This window comes from Ammodytes marinus (assembly GCF_949987685.1).
Source record: "Ammodytes marinus genome assembly, chromosome: 7".
NCBI lineage: Eukaryota > Metazoa > Chordata > Actinopteri > Uranoscopiformes > Ammodytidae > Ammodytes > Ammodytes marinus.
In genome coordinates, this window is record NC_137211.1 from 13674820 (window position 1) to 13695225 (window position 20406).

Genomic DNA, 20406 nt, shown 5'->3' on the forward strand with positions numbered 1-20406 from the left:
TGAACCAAAATGTTCCCTCTCACCAGTGGGTCAGACTCCAGTGTGCTGGGTGGAGGTGTATCTTTGGGGGGCTTCTTGTCCTCACTTAGTGGCCCTATGCTGGGGGGAGGTAGGTGAAAGAGCTTGGACTGGTCCTGCTGTGCATTGGGCCAAGGGAGAGTCCCTCTCACCCACTCCACTGGATCCTCCCATACCGCCTTCTGTCCGTGCACCTGAGAGACCACATTGAAATGCATTGTAAAGCGACTTGTAAAGAGGTAGAGGAATGGACTTCATGTTGGTTCCACTAATGTTGTGATTTGGAGGATGTCGGTTTTCTGTTCCTGATTTTTCACCTTGATGCCGTCTTTGGCTCCCTCCTGCAGGTACGGTATGATGGAGTGATTCCACAGGTCGATGAACCACTGCCTGAACTCTGCCACTGTTACTGGGCACGACAGGAAGAAGCAGGGACCTGAGGGAGGCAACGTTTCATGTTAATAGGGGTTTTCCTTTTTCAGATCCGCTTGTCACCCCCTGTTCCCTCAATTAAAGGTGGAGTAGGAAATTCTGGAGAATGCATACTATCAAAATTACCTTTTGTAGTACAAATCAGTGAAGTATGTGCGCTGGAAAAAAATACGGTGTAAAAATACAGCCAAGGCTCTGTAAACTTGTGTGTAAACAAGGGGTCCCACCGTAGCTAGCAACATGCCTGTTTACATTGCCTAGGCTGTGTATTAGAACATCATTTATTTTCATCGCACAGGTTAGCGGATCGATTTTGACAGGTGTTCTCCAGAATAGCTTCATTCCACCTTTAACCGGCCGCAAGTCCACTGCCTCTCACCTATCAGGAAGTCTGAAGTGCTGTGTTTCTCCAGGAACGTGTGGAGGTGATACCAGAGCTGAGGGATCCAGTCCAGTACGCGAAGGAGAGCCTCGTGGCGTGCTGGGTCCTGCTCCGTCTGCTGGTAGGCCTCCACAGCTTTACGGTGCAGGTACCTCAGCAGGAAGCCGTTAGCCGGTTCCACGTTATTGGAGAATGTCACCATCCTGCGGTCATAGGCAAGAAATGGCATCTTTACTCCGTGTGAAAGGTTTTCGTTTTTCTATCTTATTGTGGTATCACAGTAAGAGGAAGCATTGGTTAACGTTTTCCCGGCCCTTGTGCTTACCTGAAGCTAAGATGCAGGCCGTGGTTAGATGACATCTTCACCGGCTGATTGGTTGTTCCGATGATGTAAGGACTGAAAACATCAACAGAGGGGAAACCATTTACTTTCATGGAACCTGATTTTATTTTTGGGTGAAATATATTCTTTACTGTGTGAAGTGACTCACCATTTGTGATACTTGCAGGTAAGTGCTCCGTTAACAAGCTCAGTGATGGCCGCCGGGTCACTGATGTCATCTATAATAATAGCCAGCGGCAGTTCTACTCCGTTCTCTCTGTCAACTTGATTCGCTAAATCGGACAGATACAACTGCAGCTCCTGTGAAAGGAAAGAGAGGTAAATATAGATGTTCTGTGTTGAATCCATATTTGTGAACATGAAAAAAGTTGACTGCAAGTTAACAAATGAAAACAAAAATTTTTACCCAAAGGTGAAACTGTGTTAAAGGTTACCTGAATGCCTGATAGGGTGAAGAGTGTTGTTATGACTGAGCTGTGCTATTTACCAGTACAATATGGGAAATGTTTCCTTTTATCTGCTCTGATATAGATGTCTGCATATACTTTTTACATTTTACATTTTTTATTTGTTTCTATATTTTTGTAAGTTATTTTTAGGCTATATTTATCTTTGTTTATGTATATTTAAGTACCATTTTATTTTTCTTATTTATTTCCTGTTGTCAATATGTGAGGGACTATATCTGTGTATGCCCTGCTTTGTGAGAAATTCAAATTCACAGTTAAAAAAAACGGAGAAAAAAAGACAAAAATGCTGATTCTTGTGTGATACCTTCTGCGACTGTCGATGCATATTGAAGGTGAGGGCAGTGCTGCCTCCCAGCTGACAAGTCTCGTGGTCGGCCTCGGGCGAGTCGGGCCGGCTGCGTTGCAAGAGGTAGTGGGCCAGACGCTGGGCCAGGTAGGTCTTCCCCGTCCCGCTGGGCCCCGACAGAACCAGACGCCTGTGCTTCAGCAACAGGCTGATGTAGTGCAGCATCATCGGCTTGGGAACCAGAGTCTCAAACACCAGTGAGTCCACGCATTTTTCTCGAAGTCCTGAAGAGAGGCAAGAAACAGGAGAGGGGTGGGGGGTGGGAGTGAGCAGAGAAAAACATTATTTATGATTTTGAAATACTTGTGAATATGCTTTTTTCTTACATGTTTTAGCACATTTCCAAATTACAGGTCCTTTACATTAAAACAAGTCATCTACTTTCCAACCATCTAGATATTACCAGGTTTATATCAGTTTCTGTATGGTGGAAAATTGTAATTGAAACTAGCTTAAATGTAATTGAAAGTAGCCTAAAGGGAGCTGTCGTCATTTTTTAAGATACGATCGTGAGACAATGCACTGGTGGTTGTTCAGGGTTGCTGCCAAACGGCAACATCTTTTTTTCCACGTTGTCCATCATTGACTAAAAGTTGAGTTTTTAAAGTGTACTAAATGACAACAACTGATTTATACATATTTTTGGGCATGACTACTAGTATGGTTCGTGTCACCAGTCCTGGCCATTCACTTACCTTTCAAGGTTACACATATTCGAGCTGAACTGCTGCCGAGACAACGATGAGGTGAAGCTTGAGGTTTTTCCCCTCCTATCACCCTGGGCCCTCCCTGGGTCAACTGGTACATGTGCAGCGAATCACAGGACAGACCCAAGCTGGCTGTCGGGTCCACCTGAGTTAGGTAGTCCTGGTGGGAAAACATATTATACAGTTAAGTAAGGCCCATCTATCAATCTTTGAAACTGCAGCTGTACCATTTGTTACAATTACTGATGTCTTCTATAGTATAACAAGGAAAAGCATGTACTCACCTTGAAGGTCTTAGATATAAGAGCATCAAGAGAGACCCAGTCGGTCCTCGCACTGACCATCACTGAGCCTAGGTAGTGCTCCTGCTGCTGCTTGCTGTCCTACACACACACAAAGAGAGATGGAAAGAGCACTCAATCTCCCAGCTCTTCCATTTACAGCTGTTGATATAATTGGATATTGTGGCGATCAAAGGTGTTCTGTGTTACCTCTGTTTGATCTCCAATGCGGACCAGTACTCGCGCACACACCTCATCCAACTGGGAAGACACACTTAATGTATCAACCGGGGACAAGTCTGAAAAGAGTGAGAAAAGACAGCGATGGAAGGGGGGGAGTGGAAAGATAACTTTTATGCAATCCAACTGTGCACATACTGTGTGATGCTGAAGAAAGGTGAAATTCCCGAACACAATTTCTCTTACCTGGATCTTTACAATCGTTCAGACTGAGGCTGAAGGACTTGGTGAGGGACATGGTCATTGGCTGCCTCAGCGAGGGCCCCAGGAGAGACGCCAGGCCGGAGGGCTGGGAGGTGGAAGAGGTGGGACCGGGCCCGGCTAAATGGAGCTGACTTCCTGTTTTCAAATGGTCATTCTCCGCCTTCAGATTCTCCACCGTTGACTAAAGACACAGGCAGGTCAACACTTTGGTCAAGTTCAACATCACAAATACACTTGTTTCTACCTTTTTTTTTTTTTTTTACACGTGATATGTAAGTTTTACTGAACACGAACATTCCGCCAAAACACAAACCTCCATGTTGTCCATGGCTTCTCGGAGCTGCTCCAGGTGATGGGCGGAGCTTAAGGCCTCCAGTCGGATGTCTGTCAGTTCTCTCTCTTTCACCCAGAGTTCTGAGCGAAGATCAGACACCGCCGTTTCCTCATCGTCTCTCTCTTCACTAGTCTCCATTATCCTGGAAAGGGAACAGAGTCACTCAATCAATGGTGGACAAGCGGTAAAGGCTAAAGTGGTCACGTGCTATCTCGCAATAGGCTGGTAGTAAGGTGTTTGTTGACTTACACAGAGGAGGTGGCAGAGGCTGAGGTTTTCAGGGACGAGGGCTGGTTGTCTCCTCCTTCTCCCCCTTCGTGAGGCATCTTCGGGGAGTTGGGAGCTGAGGAGTCCGGGGTGGCGATTTCCTCAATGTCCGAGTAGGTTTTGGAGCCTTTCTTGATGCTGAATGCTTTGTTGAAGGAGCTCCTCAACTATAAAGAGAAGCAGGAAGAAAGAGGAAGAGACAGACATATAGATTACTGCAAATATTACCAAGGGGTGAAATAAAAAAGGAGGTGTTAGGATCGTTCATTTGACTGATTAACATAAAGAAAAAGAATTGTCATCTTGGGAAACACCCGTTTGCCTCCTTGCCATGAGTGTTTGTTTTTTAAGAATAAACAAATGAGACATATATTGTTTTGAGGCCTTCTGACGGAGCCCGTCATTTCTAGTCTTCATGCTGAACTCACAGAGTGTTGATGGTAGCTTCATATTTAATGAACAGACATGAGAGTGGTTTTAACTCTCTGCAAAAAAAACTGTGAAAATTTGTATTTCCCAAACTGACAAACTATTCCTTTAATCTCCAGTTGTTGTTTTCTTTTAAATACAGTAGGTCAAAGTTTTAGTGTATCATTTTGCATGTTTTGTATCCGGCTGCTGGATCAGTCAGGGTTACTTTTACTGAGAATAGTCAAATCAAACCAGGATGGAAAACAGGGTGCGTCCTTACCCAGCTCTTTTTCTTCTTCTTCTTGGCCTCTTGGTCTTTCAGGCTGCCCATGCTCGACATACTGGTCAGGCTGTTGAGACTGGAGATGCTCTCACAGGAGTTCTGCCGTCGCATTTGCATGTCTGGTAAACAAGAAACCTCAACGTCAAAAAGAAGCAGAAAAACGGAGAGATATAATAAAACAGAAAAGATCAACTGGTCAATCTCCACAAACCTTTCATATTATCTGGGTTGTTTAAGGCTCCATGTATGACGGCCTGGGCTTCTTCATTCCTGCACTTCAGAGTGTCTATGGTCTCCCTCAGCTCCATCAGCTCAGAGTCCTACACAAACGTTTGATAAATATCAGTGAGGTTGAGTTGGGATGGTTCAAAACTCAGAGCTGTGTGACACCTCTTAACATTTTACAATTAATCAGTTCCTTTAGGTTAGGAGAGCTCAGAAAATTGATCTGGTAATAGAAAGCGAAGTAAAAAATGGGGTGTTATTGCAAATGATGCAGTAGGTCTATTATTATACGCTACTATAACGCTGCATGTGACAAATTAACACAAAAATGAATGGTGTGGCTACATCATTTGGGAAATGGTTATCAAAAAGAAGAGACATTCTCATCAGATTTCTGCCATTTTCTAAATGTATATATATAAAAAGAACTGATATATTCCCATATTTCCTGGGGAGGAGCAGTATTGTCTGATGTTGTATTCAAACACTGCAACTCTCACCCACAGTATGAGCTCATAATACACCTGGTGGGCAGCTTGATCTTCCTAGCAATGCTAAGGTTCAAAAGGACAATGAGTCCACAACAACAGAGCCTCTCTTTGCTGCTTATTGTGCACTAAAGTGTATCCCACCCCCCTCTCAGTAGAGCCGCCCGGCCCCTCTCCTCAAGGTTAAAGAGCCTGTGCTCCAGGCTGGGCTGCACAGGTCAGTGCGCTGGCACACACAACAAAGACTTTTTCTGGAGCGACTAGACGGGTCTTTCAGTGTGAGCAGCAACCCATGAAGCACTAAGAGGTACTCCTTAAATCCACACACACACACACACACACACACACACACACACACACACACACACACACACACACACACACACACACACACACACACACACACACACACACACACACACACACACAACATTGCCTGGGGCTGATCAATTTATTCACACCAAAACAGATACAAAGGATGAAGAAAGCAGGAAAGTGATTTTTGATATGAGTGCGCATGCTGGCCTCATCATTCAGCCTAAAGTGATTTTTATTCATTGATCCACTGTTTTCTTCTAGCACTAAGTTGCCCTGTGGAGGTGTGGCTTTGGCCTCTAACCTATATTCAGCAGACTGTGATCAAATTCACTTTGCTCCATGTTAGCACAAAGCTGCCCGCCGCTCACAGCTGACTGCTCATAAGAAGGGCACCATGATGGAATGCAGCTGGAATTTAAATTGTGTGAGTGTTTGTGTTTTTAAAGGGTGGATGTGATGTTACCTTCTGATCGTGGCTCACAGACAGGCTCTGCAGCCGAGTTGTCATCATTGTCAAGCTTTGCTCAAAGGCGGCCACCAGATTTGCCTGTTTGGAAAAAAGCAATAATTTATTTAGAATTTCAGATTGACAGCAATTGCCTATATCATGAAATAAGACAGATATAAAACTCATCTATTTATAATGAATTATATAAGTATTTGGAGACTTTGCCTTTGCTAAATAAGGTCAAACCATATGAAAGAAATCTCCCTGGGAACACACACACACACACACACTTGATTGATGTGTGCTGCATGAAGCCATGCATAATGTCTGCGCTGTATTGCTGCAGGAATAAACCAATGGAACTGCTGACAGGGTGGTCGTACAGAAACAACCTTGCAGAGAAGAGAGAAAGGGCAAGGCACCTGTGTGTTGGAGGGTTGGAGAGTGTGTATGTGTGTGTGTATTTTCCATAGCTAAGTGGCTTGGGGGGAGGGGGGGGGGGGTTCAAGAGGAGGTTAGCAGTACTCAGGCCCCACCATGGATTATAAATGTGCTGAGACTGAACATTAATGAACTATGACTGACATGCCGCAGCTTGGAATTTAAAATCTCTCTCTGTGCTTATCTTTTCTATTTTGTATGGAGGGAAAGTTCATTATGTTGTGTGAGAAGTAAAAATTGTGTGAAGAGAGAGAGAGAGAGAGAGAGAGAGAGAGAGAGAGAGAGAGAGAGAGAGAGAGAGAGAGAGAGAAAGAGAAAGAGAAAGAGAAAGAGAAAGAGAAAGAGAAAGAGAAAGAGAAAGAGAAAGAGAGAGAGAACACTGAACCAATACCAACAATGCATTAAACAATCTTGCAATACTTTATGACTTTTATAAGGATCCATTGACAGAGACAGCAATAGCAGAACTCCAGCAGCAATACTCTGGTGCACTAGCACAATTTAAAGGGAGTTTAGTGTACTATGCAGTTATCTCTCTGTTTTTTATATTTAGCAGTGAGACACAGAATTAAGTCATAGCTGAAGACATCTGGACATTGCTCTTCCTCTTTCTGCTATCGCTTAAGTCATAAAGGCAAGGCAAGGCAAGTTTATTTATACGTATAGCACAATTCAAACACAAGGCCATTCAAAGTGCTTTACAGGGGCAAGATTAAAACACATTATAAAAGCGAATGAATAGCAATAGAACATTTAAAAATGACAGGTTAAAATGGAAACAGAAAAGTCTTCAGACTTGATTTAAAGGAGCTGAGAGTTGCAGCAGACCTCAAGTTTTCTAGAAAAAAAAGACACCACCAGTGTTGGATATCGGTTACCTCTGCCTCGGGGGAAAATGTCATTGAGGTAAACACTTCATCAGGATGAGTGACAGCAAGTATGAGGGTGTCAAATTGGAGGGAGGAGCCACTTTTAATTCAATTCAATTCAGAAACTGTTGACTGGTTGACAGTTCCCAGCCAGAAAATGCAGGGCTGACATCAGCTGACAATCAAATTCTTTTCTCAAGATAGATGAAATGCATTTAATAAAATTGAGACATTTTTAGACCACAACAAAGGAAAATAAGGGTCTTCAAGCGCTTAATTTAAGTGAGCACTGTCATGTTGATAATTAATGACAAACAGTACATACGTTTGCCATCAGCTGTGTTGTCAGGTTGGACACCTTCTCCTGAGAGGATTCCAGCTCCCTCCTCAGTTTACGGATTTGCTGTAAGGGAAAAAAAACAGGTCTGTTAATAAGGCTGACTAAGTCTCAAGTGACAAGTTGAGTGGGTGTTGTTAAAGCCTCTGGAAACCTGGTCTAAAATAGCGAAAATCAATATATTATATACAATTTGGGTGTCTTAGTAAGCTTCTCACAAAAATCTAATTGAAAGTAAATGCTCATAAATATTAAAAAACTTAGTTACAAAAACAGCTTTTTCACTGTCTAAGCATGGAGACCGTTTGATACGGCCTTGCCCCCACACAGTCCTGTCGATTGATAAATATATGCCTAGGTCTTTCAAGATGCTTACTATCATGCTACTAACTCTGCAAATTCTACATAGTGAGAAGGATTGTGTTGATTTGGATTTATAGGGGCTTTAATGAAATCAATGACAAACTAGTTCTTACCACAAACAACGGGGATGGGAGTAAAGGGTGAAAGGAGAGAAATGGGACGGAGAAAAAAGAGAGCAGGAAAGAACGCACTTACCTCTCCCTGAATCCTTTCCTCAGCCTTTGGAAGCAGGTGAAGACAGAAGTCAAGAAGTTAGAGGAGAAGAGAGGAGAGGGAAAGTACAGGGCAAAGCAAGGGAGAACGCTTTGTGTTTTGTGTGAAACGAGAGGAAAGCATAACTTTACACACACACACACACACACACACACACACACACATAAAAGTGAGCTGTAGCTACCTGAGGCTGCATGCCGCCCACACTCACCGAGGAGTAGCTTGACGAAGCATTGGATGCCAGGGAGAGTACAGAACCATGAACTGAAAGAAGACATTTTAAAAAATGAGGAGCGAAAACGTAAGCCAATAGAAAGCTCGATTAGAAACGGAGCCAAAAGAACAGCAACATGATATATTTTATCCAACAGATGTCATGATACTAATGAAGCGGGGCTCACTCACCCTCGTCGGGCTCCTTGTCCCTGAAGGATCCAGAGCGTACCATTCCCATGCTGCGGGGCCGTTCGGCTAGTGACAGTGTGCTGCCCAGTGGAGACGCCGCGTACAGCTCCAGAGAGGCATCGTGTGCTGGGATGCTATTTGAGCGAGTCATTCTCGGAGGGCCACTCACAGGGCTGGGTACTAGTGAAGAAATCAGAGGGGTAGACGTAAGGGATGTACTGAAAAATAGTGGATCGGTGCATCTATAGTAGAAATTATGTTATACATTACATTGAACAAATGTATAAATAATGCAACGCTTTTCTAGTCAGTATTCTAGCCAAGAGTGTGTGTGCATTTTGTATTGATACACACCCATACTGGTCTTGGTGGAGGTGCGGGGCAGGGAGGTGGGTGAGGACAGCAGTGGAAGAGTGAGCGAGTCGGTCATACTGAGAATACTATGAGAGTGTCTCCTCTCTCCTTTCTCCTTCCCTTCCTCCTCAACCTGGGGGGCACCATTGAAACTATACAAGAGACAGAGGGTCAAAGTCAGTGAAGTGAACAAGTGATATTGTTATGGTACCAAGATTTTTTATAAATTAATGGAAAAACAAACTAAATGTTGATGGGTTCAGCAATGCAGCATATTTGGATTAGGTGTGACAGGAATGATGAGGATTAACACAATCTGTCATTCACTGACAATCCTATCAATGGGATCTGTGTGTGTGTGCTATTACAGGACTGTGGCCAAATTGCGTCAGACTATCGGTGCCTGACAGTCTTTGTATATGAGAGGCGTGTCCACTTACCTTAAACCTTTCTTTGGCAGTGTGTTTCTGTCTCTCTGAGAACTGTGGAGATTAAACAATGTCATTATTTAACCACTGGAGCAGGGAGTTATTAAACCTCTCAAGAACAGGCAGCAGGCACAAAGAAGCACAGTGAGACAGCCGGTGTCAGCCAGTAATTAGAACTTCAGTCACTGGGATCGGTAAAACACTGATAATAGGCGTGTAGTAGTAATAATAGCCTAGAAACCCCTTGGTCTGAGTGTGTGTGGTGTTTGAGAGTAGGTGTGTATGGATGTGCACGCACGCATGCATGCATTAGGGTTGCCTTTCCTTGTTGTTTGAGTTCATAACGTAAAGATGATTTTTAGCATTCTCGTTAAACCACATTCTACTGTATGAGGAGACAATATTTAGCATCTTATACAGCATTTATAAATGCAAAAAACATTAAACAACAATTAGTTTTATGTAGGGTGAGGGTTAATGGAATTCACCAGATTTTTTTTCTCTGGTTTTCAAATGAACTTTCAAATTTAATTTGATTTAATATCTATAATACTTATACCCAGACATGTTTAGTTTGGTCGATCTCTAAAATAATATGTCTGATATGTGACTCCGACAGCTATACTGACAAGATCAGACTTCCTTGTCTGTTTTTTTTTATTATTATCTCATCTTTGAACACCACTGCTGTCAAGAAAAGGCTCAATACATTTACCAGCATAAGCAGCATTTTGTCATCAAATGCCAACTGAATCACCTTTTCACATGTAAGGGCAGGCAAATGCAGGAAGAAGCCCAGAACAAAGTGAATACGCTATCAAAGACCTTCTCTGATCTCTCCTGGCAGCTTCCCTGAACAGTGGGGTAATGTTGGTGCAATTCCTCAGTTGACCAGTTGGTGGAGCTACATAGTAGCATTATGAAAACATGGGAGGACAAAACGTCTGCTTGCATGAACTATATAGTGTGATGTGATAGGGTTTTAATAATAAACATCTTAATCAATGAATGTTAAAAGGTGCTCCGAGGAACTTTCAGTTTTTTATAATTCTTGTACCCCCTTTGGACAAAGGCGGTAGAGTTTTTACTATGCCAGCAATAGTTCCAGGGTGAGGGACCCAGGACAAAGGCATTAAAAAAAACAATATAAAAATGGTCTGGCTTGCTGTTACAATTTATGATCACCAGAGGAAAAATTTGACCGTTTCATAAATATTTAAAAGTTCCTCGTAGCACCTTTAAAGACATTTCAGCAGAGGTAAATTTCACCTGTCGACGAGAGACAATGAGACTTTGCTGGCGGAGCTCCAGCTGGCTTGCGGGCCTCTGTCCTCCTGTGCGTCTTTGTGTCGGGACTCTAGGGTGGTGTAGCCTCTCACTAGATGCTCTCTCTCCTGGGGTCCAGGGGCCAGACTCATGGGCAGAGGAAGGGACTCCATGCTGCGATGCAAGCCCGACAGACGAGGGTAGACCAGGGGAGAGCCACTCCCTCTGCTCCCTTCAACCCCCAGAGAGGAGACCTGCCGGGGACCCAAGCCGGTCCCCGTCCCCGAGCCAGAGAAACAGGACGAAGAGTTGACGTTGAGTAAAGGGGCGGGGCTAGGCGACAGGCAGCTGCTGCTGGCCAGGTCCTGCAGCTTATGGTAAGGAGGGATCTTAGGCGGCAGCCCAGAGTCCTTAACGCCCAGCACATCACATCTGTTGGAGTTCATCTTGTCAAGCTGTGTCATGGATGTAGGCTTTGCCAGGCTGCGGATACCTCCAGATAACCTAAAAAATATAAAAATAAATACATATTCAGAGTTTGTTTTTTGTTTGTTAGCGGTGGTGTGTGTGGGTGTGTCTGTTTCTGTGTGGTAGTAGTACCTGTGTGTGTTGGGTGAGGGCAGATCCATGCTCTTGCCACTGCTGGGAGGTCTCAGCCCTTGTAGCTTCCCTCCATTCTCTGAGGGGGTCTGAGCCGGGCTGCCCTTCAGAGAGCCGCCTCCACACTCAGAGTCAGACCCTACAGCTTTGGCTTTGGCCCTCTCTTTCTCTTTCTCTCTGTCGGTCTGGTTGACAGGACTAGGACTCAGCATGCCACGGCCCCCTGCTTTACTCTGGCCTGAGGCGGGCTCTTTCAGCCTGGAGCCCTGGTGCGTGGCTGTGCTAGAGGGTTTGATCAGCCCTGTGTCCATGGTGGTGCTCATTGGACGAGCTGAGCTGGGTCGGGTTAGAGTCAGGGTGCTGGTCTTAGCTGGGCGAGGCAGGGAGCGATACTGGAGAGACGTCCTGGCATTAGGAGATAGAAAACCAGTGCTATGGTCACTGTTTGAAACATCCAGACTTTGCTTACGTCCTCCACCACCAGCAGCAGCTCCTGGTTTGGTTGGAATACCCGACGTTTTGGGAATCTTCCCCACAGTCGCAGCGCCACAGGGTATGGCGCTGCCGTTGTGTGTGCCATTACTGGTGGTTGTGTTAGGCTTCTTGAAGCCAAAGTTTCCACCAGTCGAAGGCCTGACGAGGCCGGACGGAGGTTTGCGTTGCTCACCGGCACCGGTGCCGTTTCTGTGGTCTTTACCAGCATCAGAAGAGGAGCGCTGAAGGCTGGATGTCTTCACTGCTAACCGAGACTTATCCATTGGCTTCCCATCAGACTTCACTGTGCCTAGAGCAGCAGAAGAGGGAGAAAAAGCACAGATGAGATGAGCTTGAACAGTTTAAATCCACAACCGTCTCTGGTGGTGAGTGAGACTAACCAAGCCATATTAGGACATGCTCTTATCTGAACACCTACGAGGTCTGACTGTCTGCTGATAAAAACAAATCCCTGTCTGAGCAGACAGACAGTGTGTAGACCAGACTCTCAGTCAGCTTCACCCTCAAACACACTGTTATCAGGCAGTTACTACTCTTTTCCATCCTGATGAACTCAGACCGTTTTCTCTGGCTTTCCAGTAAGTGCTCATGTGCGTGTCACAGCGGCAGAGTGCTGAGATTAACATGTGCAGTGTGGCTGTGGAAAACTGGTGTTCATATTCACGACGCGTGTCTGCGGGCTTCAAAACTGCATAAAACACCCAGAATAACTGAACTTCTCCACTCCCTGAGCCCCTTTGGGGAGAGAGGGCGGAGCAACAGATGACTTGGTGGAACAAGGGTTAAAAGGACAATCATTAGAATTATGTCCCCATCTGTACATTTCCCAGTTGGGCAATTGAATTGAACTTGTTTGGAAGTCATTATGAGCGAAAACACTCTATTAAGTCAAATGTGCACTGTATGCATCACCCACACAAGTGTGAGGATACACAACCCACGCTCTTAATTTGTATCTAATGGGAGTTGTTATGGGAGGTTTATATACAAGGCATTAACAGAGTCAAAGAACTGCTGTTGAATGAGACCCACCGGCGTGCTGCCTCGGGACATCTGGACTCACTTATGGGTATTTATAAACCCGCAAAAGACACATATACACACACCACACACACATAGGGCCAGACATATATACCTCACACACACTCGCAGTTCTCAGTGATTGGATCTTATAGGAATATGACACCGACAACATATTACCCTTGGAGTTTCTTTTGAAAATGTGAAAATTGGGTTAACATGTCAAGTCATGAACCCAATCCATCGTTAAACCGCAACTTCACAATGTTCCAAGAACATTTTAAGCTGCAGAAAGACACACACACACACACACACACACACACACACACACACACACACACACACACACACACACACACACACACACACACACACACACACACACACACACACACACACACACACACACACACACACACACACACACACACACACACACACACACACACACACACAAACTGATGAAACCCAGCAGTGCATATTAATTATGTCTTAAATGAATCCGGATTTATTCACACTGGCTGTGGAGACAGTGGAGCTCACAGCTTGACCCGGCGGCGGCGTGTGTAGAAGTGTATGTGAATTGCTACAGCTCGTCAAAGAGGCCTGCATGTCTGAGGAGATGGAGGGATCAAAAAACACACAGGCGGACAGAGAAATCGTTCAAAAATAATGATGAATGTTGAAGGAAAATTGCTCATTTATATCCTACTGTCCGTACGTTTTGTTCTATTTCAGGCGTCTGTGATAGAATAGGGAGAGCAGTGGAAAGAGGATGGTGTGGAATAATGTATCCACACACACACACACACACACACACACACACACACACACACACACACACACACACACACACACACACACACACACACACACACACACACACACACACACACACGGGAAAAGTTGCCTCATTCGTAGACTATCGACTATTGTCTCCCATCAACACGTGGGTGCTTTTATTTGTGCATGTAAGGACACAGTGTCAGTCATTATCTATGTGTATGTGAGAGGTTTGCAAAACATTTGTTGAAGACAGATGGCTAAATGTACCTGCAGGTGTTTTCGTCTGTGTGAGTGCACGCGACAGAGAGGAAACCGAGCAAGATAGTAAATGACCAGTCAGCAGCACAGCCATTCGCTCACACACTGACACAATGACAATCACCTGCACCGTGTCCCACTTGCAAACCACATACTAACACTAGCAGGTTTGCAGTGTGGTCACACCAATAAAGTGACAATAATGATAATCGGTAAGCTAAATAAGTTTGCTTACTGAATATCAATTTGGATAAGGACACTGAATGTGAACATCTTTAAGCAAATACAGTCCATAACAAGTAATATCATGTAAATGTAAGGCCTAATAAGTTTAAAGATGTAGTTACTGTATATAAATCAATTCATTTTGTTTCAACATTTTGACAAAGTTGACACCAAAACATTGTGATGGGTGTTGCTATTTTCTTACATTTTATCACCGTAAAGAATCCTTTGATCAGTTGTAATATCGATAGGCATCAAAAGAAGAATCTTGTAAACTAATTAAAAAATATATATAGCCTACCTGGATTTAGCATACATTATAGAAGTACCTGTATATCACACACACACACACACACACACACACACACACACACACACACACACACACACACACACACACACACACACACACACACACACACACACACACACACACACACACATCTTCCAAACCACAGCAATGAACTGATCTCAAGCATGACCGAACAGAGGCGTCTCTAACTATCTTAGAATGTCTGCTCTTAATTTGGTTAAATTCATGCGCTCCTAAACAGTGATGATGATCTACAGCAACCTCTTTCAGTCTGCTTTCACTCAACTTCACCATCTGACGAATTAGAGTCTAAAACTCGGTGGCAGATTGAGCCCCCATTGCAGCAGGTACAGTTCACTTCCATAACAATAACAGCCTGGCACACAGATCACAGGCTGGTTCAACACACCTGTCAGACATATCAGTCATTTCAACAGCTGGCAATGCAAACATGGGACAGTCCCACAGAAACAGGACTGTATACACAGACGCTGCCTATCTACACTGGCACACAATGCATCAACTAATATCCTGTTGTTTTGGTTGTCTATGTGAAAGTGTGCTTGTGCTTACCAAAACAGCACACAGATGGTGTGTTTAAAAGGCAGCTGCACAATCCCCACTATTGTGCTCTTTTTGTGTGTATGTGTGTGTGTGTGTGTGTGTGTGTGTGTGTGTGTGTGTGTGTGTGTGTGTGTGTGTGTGCGCGCGAGTGCCTGCAAGGCGTGATGCTCTGTTAGGCTGGCACAATGACAGACACACACTATATCACAAAGACACACGTGGTCTCCGGTCCAGTTGTTTTGGGTACAAGGCCTTTATTTAAGAGCTATAAATTCTCTCTGTCCGGCACAAAAATAAAGCTTGGATAGGAAAGGCTGGGCCAATAGGAATACAAAAAAACACACACACACACACACACACACACACACACACACACACACACACACACTGTGGGTCAGTGTGTGTCTGTACGTGTGTGTGGTTGGCTGGCAGGAAGGGAGTGGGTGGTGATGGGCGTTTGATACATCGCACCACTCTCTAAAAAAGCCTGGAGGGTGGGCTGCAGCTGTGGATGAATGTGTGGGACAAAGACAGAGAGTGTGTCTGTGTGGGTGTGAGACTGCCAGAAAGAAGTGAATATTAAAACACAGCCACAGAAATGTGTCAGTCCACTCATGTTATGAAACCATTTCAAGCTTAGCTATTACACCTCACTGTGTAAAGCCCCTATCTCACTGGGCTGCGACTGTTTGCGACAAGTTGGAGACTGCATTCGCAAACGAGTCTCTAAACTGTCTCCAAACGTTCGCGGAGGTCTCAATTTCCTCGCATGAGTCGCAGAGCCGCGCAGTCTTGTCGCATTAATTTTGAACATGTTCAAAAAAAGTGTGCGACAAATCAGTCTCAAAATAGTCTCAGAGTCGTCGCAGGTGTGTCGCACGCGTCGCAAACCGTTCTCAATTTAGTCTCCGCGAGTCAGAAAGTGCCAGAAGTGTGAGACAACTTTGCGAGGGTTTGGCGAGTGTTTGGCGACATATGAAACTAAATTGCGACTGCTTTGAGACAAAAATGAGACTGACATTCAGTTCGTGCGACACTCGCCAGACGTTCGTGAGACATAAATGCGACCTCCCATTCGCAAACGGGTCGTAAGTAGCAACTCAGTGAGACTGCAAGTGAAAATTGTCGCAAATTGGCATATTTTGTCGCAATGTTGTGTCTCCAACTGGTCGCAAACAGTCGCAGCCCAGTGAGATAGGGGCTTAGCATAGGTATAAATACATATACATGTTCCTTGACTCACCTGCCACTTTCATCCCACTCTGAGAGGTGTGCGTGATCGGGGAGGTGACTCCCACCGGTGGGTTTCTTCCTTTCTTCAACACATTTCCTTGACCCAGGGTCTGAGGTTTCTTCAGTTCGCCCTTCCCTCCTTCCAGCCCGTCCCCCTGCGTCCGCGTCTTTTTCCATTTAGAGGCGGATTCCGACTTGAGGCTTCCAGTATCATAGACTCCGCTGCCTTGGCTCTTGTGGCTGGGTTTGGTATCGTCGGTGTCCCAGGACAGACCACTCTCCACCAGAGATCTCTTCTCAGCATCTGTGCGCATCTATATGAGAGAGAGAGAGAGAGAGAGAGAGAGAGAGAGAGAGAGAGAGAGAGAGAGAGAGAGAGAGAGAGAGAGAGAGAGAGAGAGATTTTGTGTGTGAGATCTGCCTTACAGAACATAGAGCCTATAACTGTATTTCTATGTCACTGCAAGGTCGTTTGTTTTAAATCTAAGTTGGCTCAACTACATATGTTTTGGTCGTCTAAAATGCAGAGTAAAAAACAAAACATCATGGCAACACAGATCTGCTAAATAAAAAGAAGCCTAACAAAGCTTTTCCTGGCCGCGCGTTAAAAATAACACATGGCTTTTATAGGGAAGTTAGTAAAATGTAAAGACACAACTGAACCAATGCTCTCCTATAAGATATGCTTTATGAGTGATGGTTTGATCAAGCTTGGAGGTTTTCAGGGACCATTCATATACAGAAAGCCTTGATCAAGATTTCAAGTATGCAATGGATACCATCCAAGTATAAGGTTTGTGTGCCAACAGATCTGACTTTGTATGAGATACAGAAAGCTTTTAAGTCTACCTTGTGTTTTGGGATTGTTTTGTGAAACTACATGTGGACATTTTTGACATTTCTTTTTTACACAAGCAAAACCTGAGTCCAACATAGAAACTGTGCCATATTAATGCAATCCAGTTGTATCCATCTTGCAGAGTTAGGTTGGGTCACAGGAATGAATGAGCCAACAGAATGACTCATTTGATAATTTTATTAGAAAAAGTTGTTTCACTTGAAATGATTCCTTAAGTGTTCTTCACTGGTCACAGTTTGCAGACATGTGATGAGGCGTGGGACTCTCAGACTCTGGCTCATCGTTATGCCCTCCAAGCATGAAAACATGCCTAACCCAGCCCACCAAAAAACACACACACTGATGAGTCATGATCCTAGTATGTGCTCAATTTGAACACTTCAAAAGAGCAGCAGGGAGAGAAACTGCCCAACATACACACATACACACAAACACACAGGTACTGTATGTTTGCATGCATGTACACACCAACAATATTGGATCAAACACAAAGACACACGCATATCGACCTACACAGAGAAAAAAAGACAACACAGCCTACCCATAATCCAAGAAAGAATGTAAAATATTAAACTAAAAGATTATGAGGTCAGTATAGAGTCAAGGGCTTGTATGCATGAGTAGGAGACCAACAGTAATTTAATGCATCAGGAGGCGTGTGAATGGTGTGTGTGTGTGTGTGTGTATGTGTGTGTGTGTGTGTGTGTGTGTGTGTGTGTGTGTGTGTGTGTGTGTGTGTGTGTGTGTGTCCGAGGACATTGCACCCAGCAGTTCTCATGTGCACTCATATGCTGAATTCCTTTTTTTATTAAAACCAATAGACCCCATGGGCAGGTTCACATCACATGAGGATGAGGCATGCATAAGTCATAATGTGTGTGTGTGTGTGTGTGTGTGTGTGTGTGTGTGTGTGTGTGTGTGTGTGTGTGTGTGTGTGCGTGCGTGTGTGTGTGTGTGCATGTGCACGTGTGAGTGTCCTGTTTGACCGGACCTTGCTGATAAAACATTTCCATTTCCTGATTAATGAAACAGGATTTATGAGATACACATCAGTCCAGATAGCCGTGGCAAAACATGGATAACAACACAAACATACAGACAGATGGGCAGACAAACAAACACACACACACACACACACACACACACACACACACAAAATACATAAATAAATGGTATCTTTAAAGTAAGGTGTATTAACTTAAATACTTGGTCCACTTCCAGATTGAAATGAGAATATTTTGGTTTTTTATACATACTACATACACCATTCTCTGCATCTGATTCTCTCTCTCTTACTCTCAACCGTCGTCTCTGTGCCCCCTTACTTCAACACCCTCTCTCCTCCCTCCACATATTCTTGTAGACTAAATATTATATCATTTGTGGGAGAGTTGGATGTAAAGTCAGAGATACCTTAAAAAAAATGACTGTAAAATCAACAGCAATACAAATGTGGTAAAGATGGAGTGGTGAAGATGAAGAAAAAAAGAGACAAAGAAATAACTGTCTGGAAGACAGACCAGCTGAGAATGGCGAGAGGACAGGAAGCCATGTGTATTAGACAATACGGGGTGCATGGTGATGTGATGGTTGGTTGCTATGACACCTGCAACTAGGCGTGTAGTGGGAGGCGCTCTGATTTTTTTGCGGCTCGCTGGCCCCGGATGCAGGACTGCAGATGGCCCTGTGTGTGTGTGTGTGTGTGTGTGTGTGCACAGATGGCCGTGTGCTAGACCTGTCCTCCACTATATGGGGAAAAAGACAAAGACCCGCACACTCAGCATCCCTGCTCTTTAGTTGCTATGGTTACACCGATTCCCCTTCCTCTCTCTAACTCTCTCAGTCTCTCGCTGTCTTTGAATCCCAGCACATCAGTCACACAAACCACATTACGGAGGTGTGACCTACATCAGACACTGTGTGGGTAAAAACACACGTACACAAACTGTCTGGAACCCGTACAGCTATGGACAAATCTTACAAGAACCTCAAGAGGAGCTGCAGATTTCAGAAGCACTGAGGTCATGTGTCTCAAATCCCAGCAAGAACTACTAAAATAAAACAGCTACACTCATTTCAATTTAAAATTTCCAAAATAAGCCTGATTGAAGACTAACAGGGGGGCCTTGTGTAACAGTGCAGCTTTCCAGCATGCAGTGTGTGTGTTGCGGCAAACATTGATCGCTGCAGATGTGATAACCATTATGTGTATGTGTGTGTGTGTGTGTTTCTGTGTGTGTGGAATACTAAATAAGGCTTTGTCTATGACGCCCGTGTCCTGCTGCCTGTTGTGGGTTTGTCCTGCACACCTACACATCCTTTAGCACCTCATCAATACCTCACTGGATTAACAGCTTAATCGATACCACTGTAACTAACACAGAGACAGCTAATCTGCTGTGTCAGACAGCTGTGTGTGCGAGTGCGCAGGCGTTTCATTACTTACCACTAGGGCGGAATTTCTGCGGGAGCCGATGGGAGTGGAAGGCAGAGAGTTGAGAGTGGGACTTGTGTTGAACTCTTCGGAGCTGAGGTTGTCTGAGCCGTCACTCAATCCGCTACTGATGGAACTGCTCTCATCCCAACTAAAAGAAAAACAATTACACAGAGGTTGTGTCAGATAATGTGTACATACAAAGCAGTGACTCCCAACCCAAGGGAACATGCAATCCAGACAGTGTTTCTGTAGTAGAACAAGAAAAGAAAGAAGAAGAGTCTAAACTGTACTGAATAGATGAAGCTGGATATATATATATATATATATATATATATATATATATATATATATATATATAAGTGGTAGTGGACCAAATAGTTCAAATAGTAATCTAAAATTGAGAAATTGTTGAAATAAATAGATATAAGTAGAGAATAAATGGTTACAATAGTTAGCCACCGTATATATAAAAGACGAAGAGCTGAATTTGTTAGCTTAAAGCAACAGATACATGGTAGAAACTTCTACTGGTAAACCTGTGTTTAAGCCCCAATGCTTTAAGGGATGCACTTTTCTGTGAGGATCAACAACCTTGATCAAGACATAAAAAAATCCTTCTCACTCCAAGGGGGCAAACAGAAACTAATTATGTGTCTCTGCAAATATTTATGAAGTATCACACACCAACGCATGCTTTCAGAACACATGAAAAAGACTATCTGTGACGGTTAAGTGGATATCTC

At 44.1% G+C, this 20406-nt stretch overlaps 1 protein-coding gene across 2 annotated transcripts in view; it reads right to left on the minus strand.

Annotated features, from left to right (window-relative positions):
* Window positions 1-20406, minus strand: part of nav1a (neuron navigator 1a) — a gene marked incomplete at its 5' end in the record, with an annotated part of 68208 nt that overhangs the window by 3794 nt on the left and 44008 nt on the right. For both annotated transcript variants that reach the window (XM_080030597.1, XM_080030598.1), the window contains 24 exons: window positions 24-212; window positions 336-454; window positions 830-1035; window positions 1158-1229; window positions 1324-1475; window positions 1950-2215; window positions 2687-2858; window positions 2983-3081; window positions 3190-3278; window positions 3406-3604; window positions 3737-3899; window positions 4007-4191; window positions 4716-4837; window positions 4930-5038; window positions 6213-6296; window positions 7833-7910; window positions 8605-8684; window positions 8826-9005; window positions 9180-9331; window positions 9620-9661; window positions 10877-11377; window positions 11474-12257; window positions 16378-16681; window positions 19673-19811. In XM_080030597.1, the coding sequence (XP_079886723.1) occupies window positions 24-212; window positions 336-454; window positions 830-1035; window positions 1158-1229; window positions 1324-1475; window positions 1950-2215; window positions 2687-2858; window positions 2983-3081; window positions 3190-3278; window positions 3406-3604; window positions 3737-3899; window positions 4007-4191; window positions 4716-4837; window positions 4930-5038; window positions 6213-6296; window positions 7833-7910; window positions 8605-8684; window positions 8826-9005; window positions 9180-9331; window positions 9620-9661; window positions 10877-11377; window positions 11474-12257; window positions 16378-16681; window positions 19673-19811 (4486 nt within the window). The remainder of the gene's footprint in view (window positions 1-23; window positions 213-335; window positions 455-829; window positions 1036-1157; window positions 1230-1323; window positions 1476-1949; window positions 2216-2686; window positions 2859-2982; window positions 3082-3189; window positions 3279-3405; window positions 3605-3736; window positions 3900-4006; window positions 4192-4715; window positions 4838-4929; window positions 5039-6212; window positions 6297-7832; window positions 7911-8604; window positions 8685-8825; window positions 9006-9179; window positions 9332-9619; window positions 9662-10876; window positions 11378-11473; window positions 12258-16377; window positions 16682-19672; window positions 19812-20406) is intronic.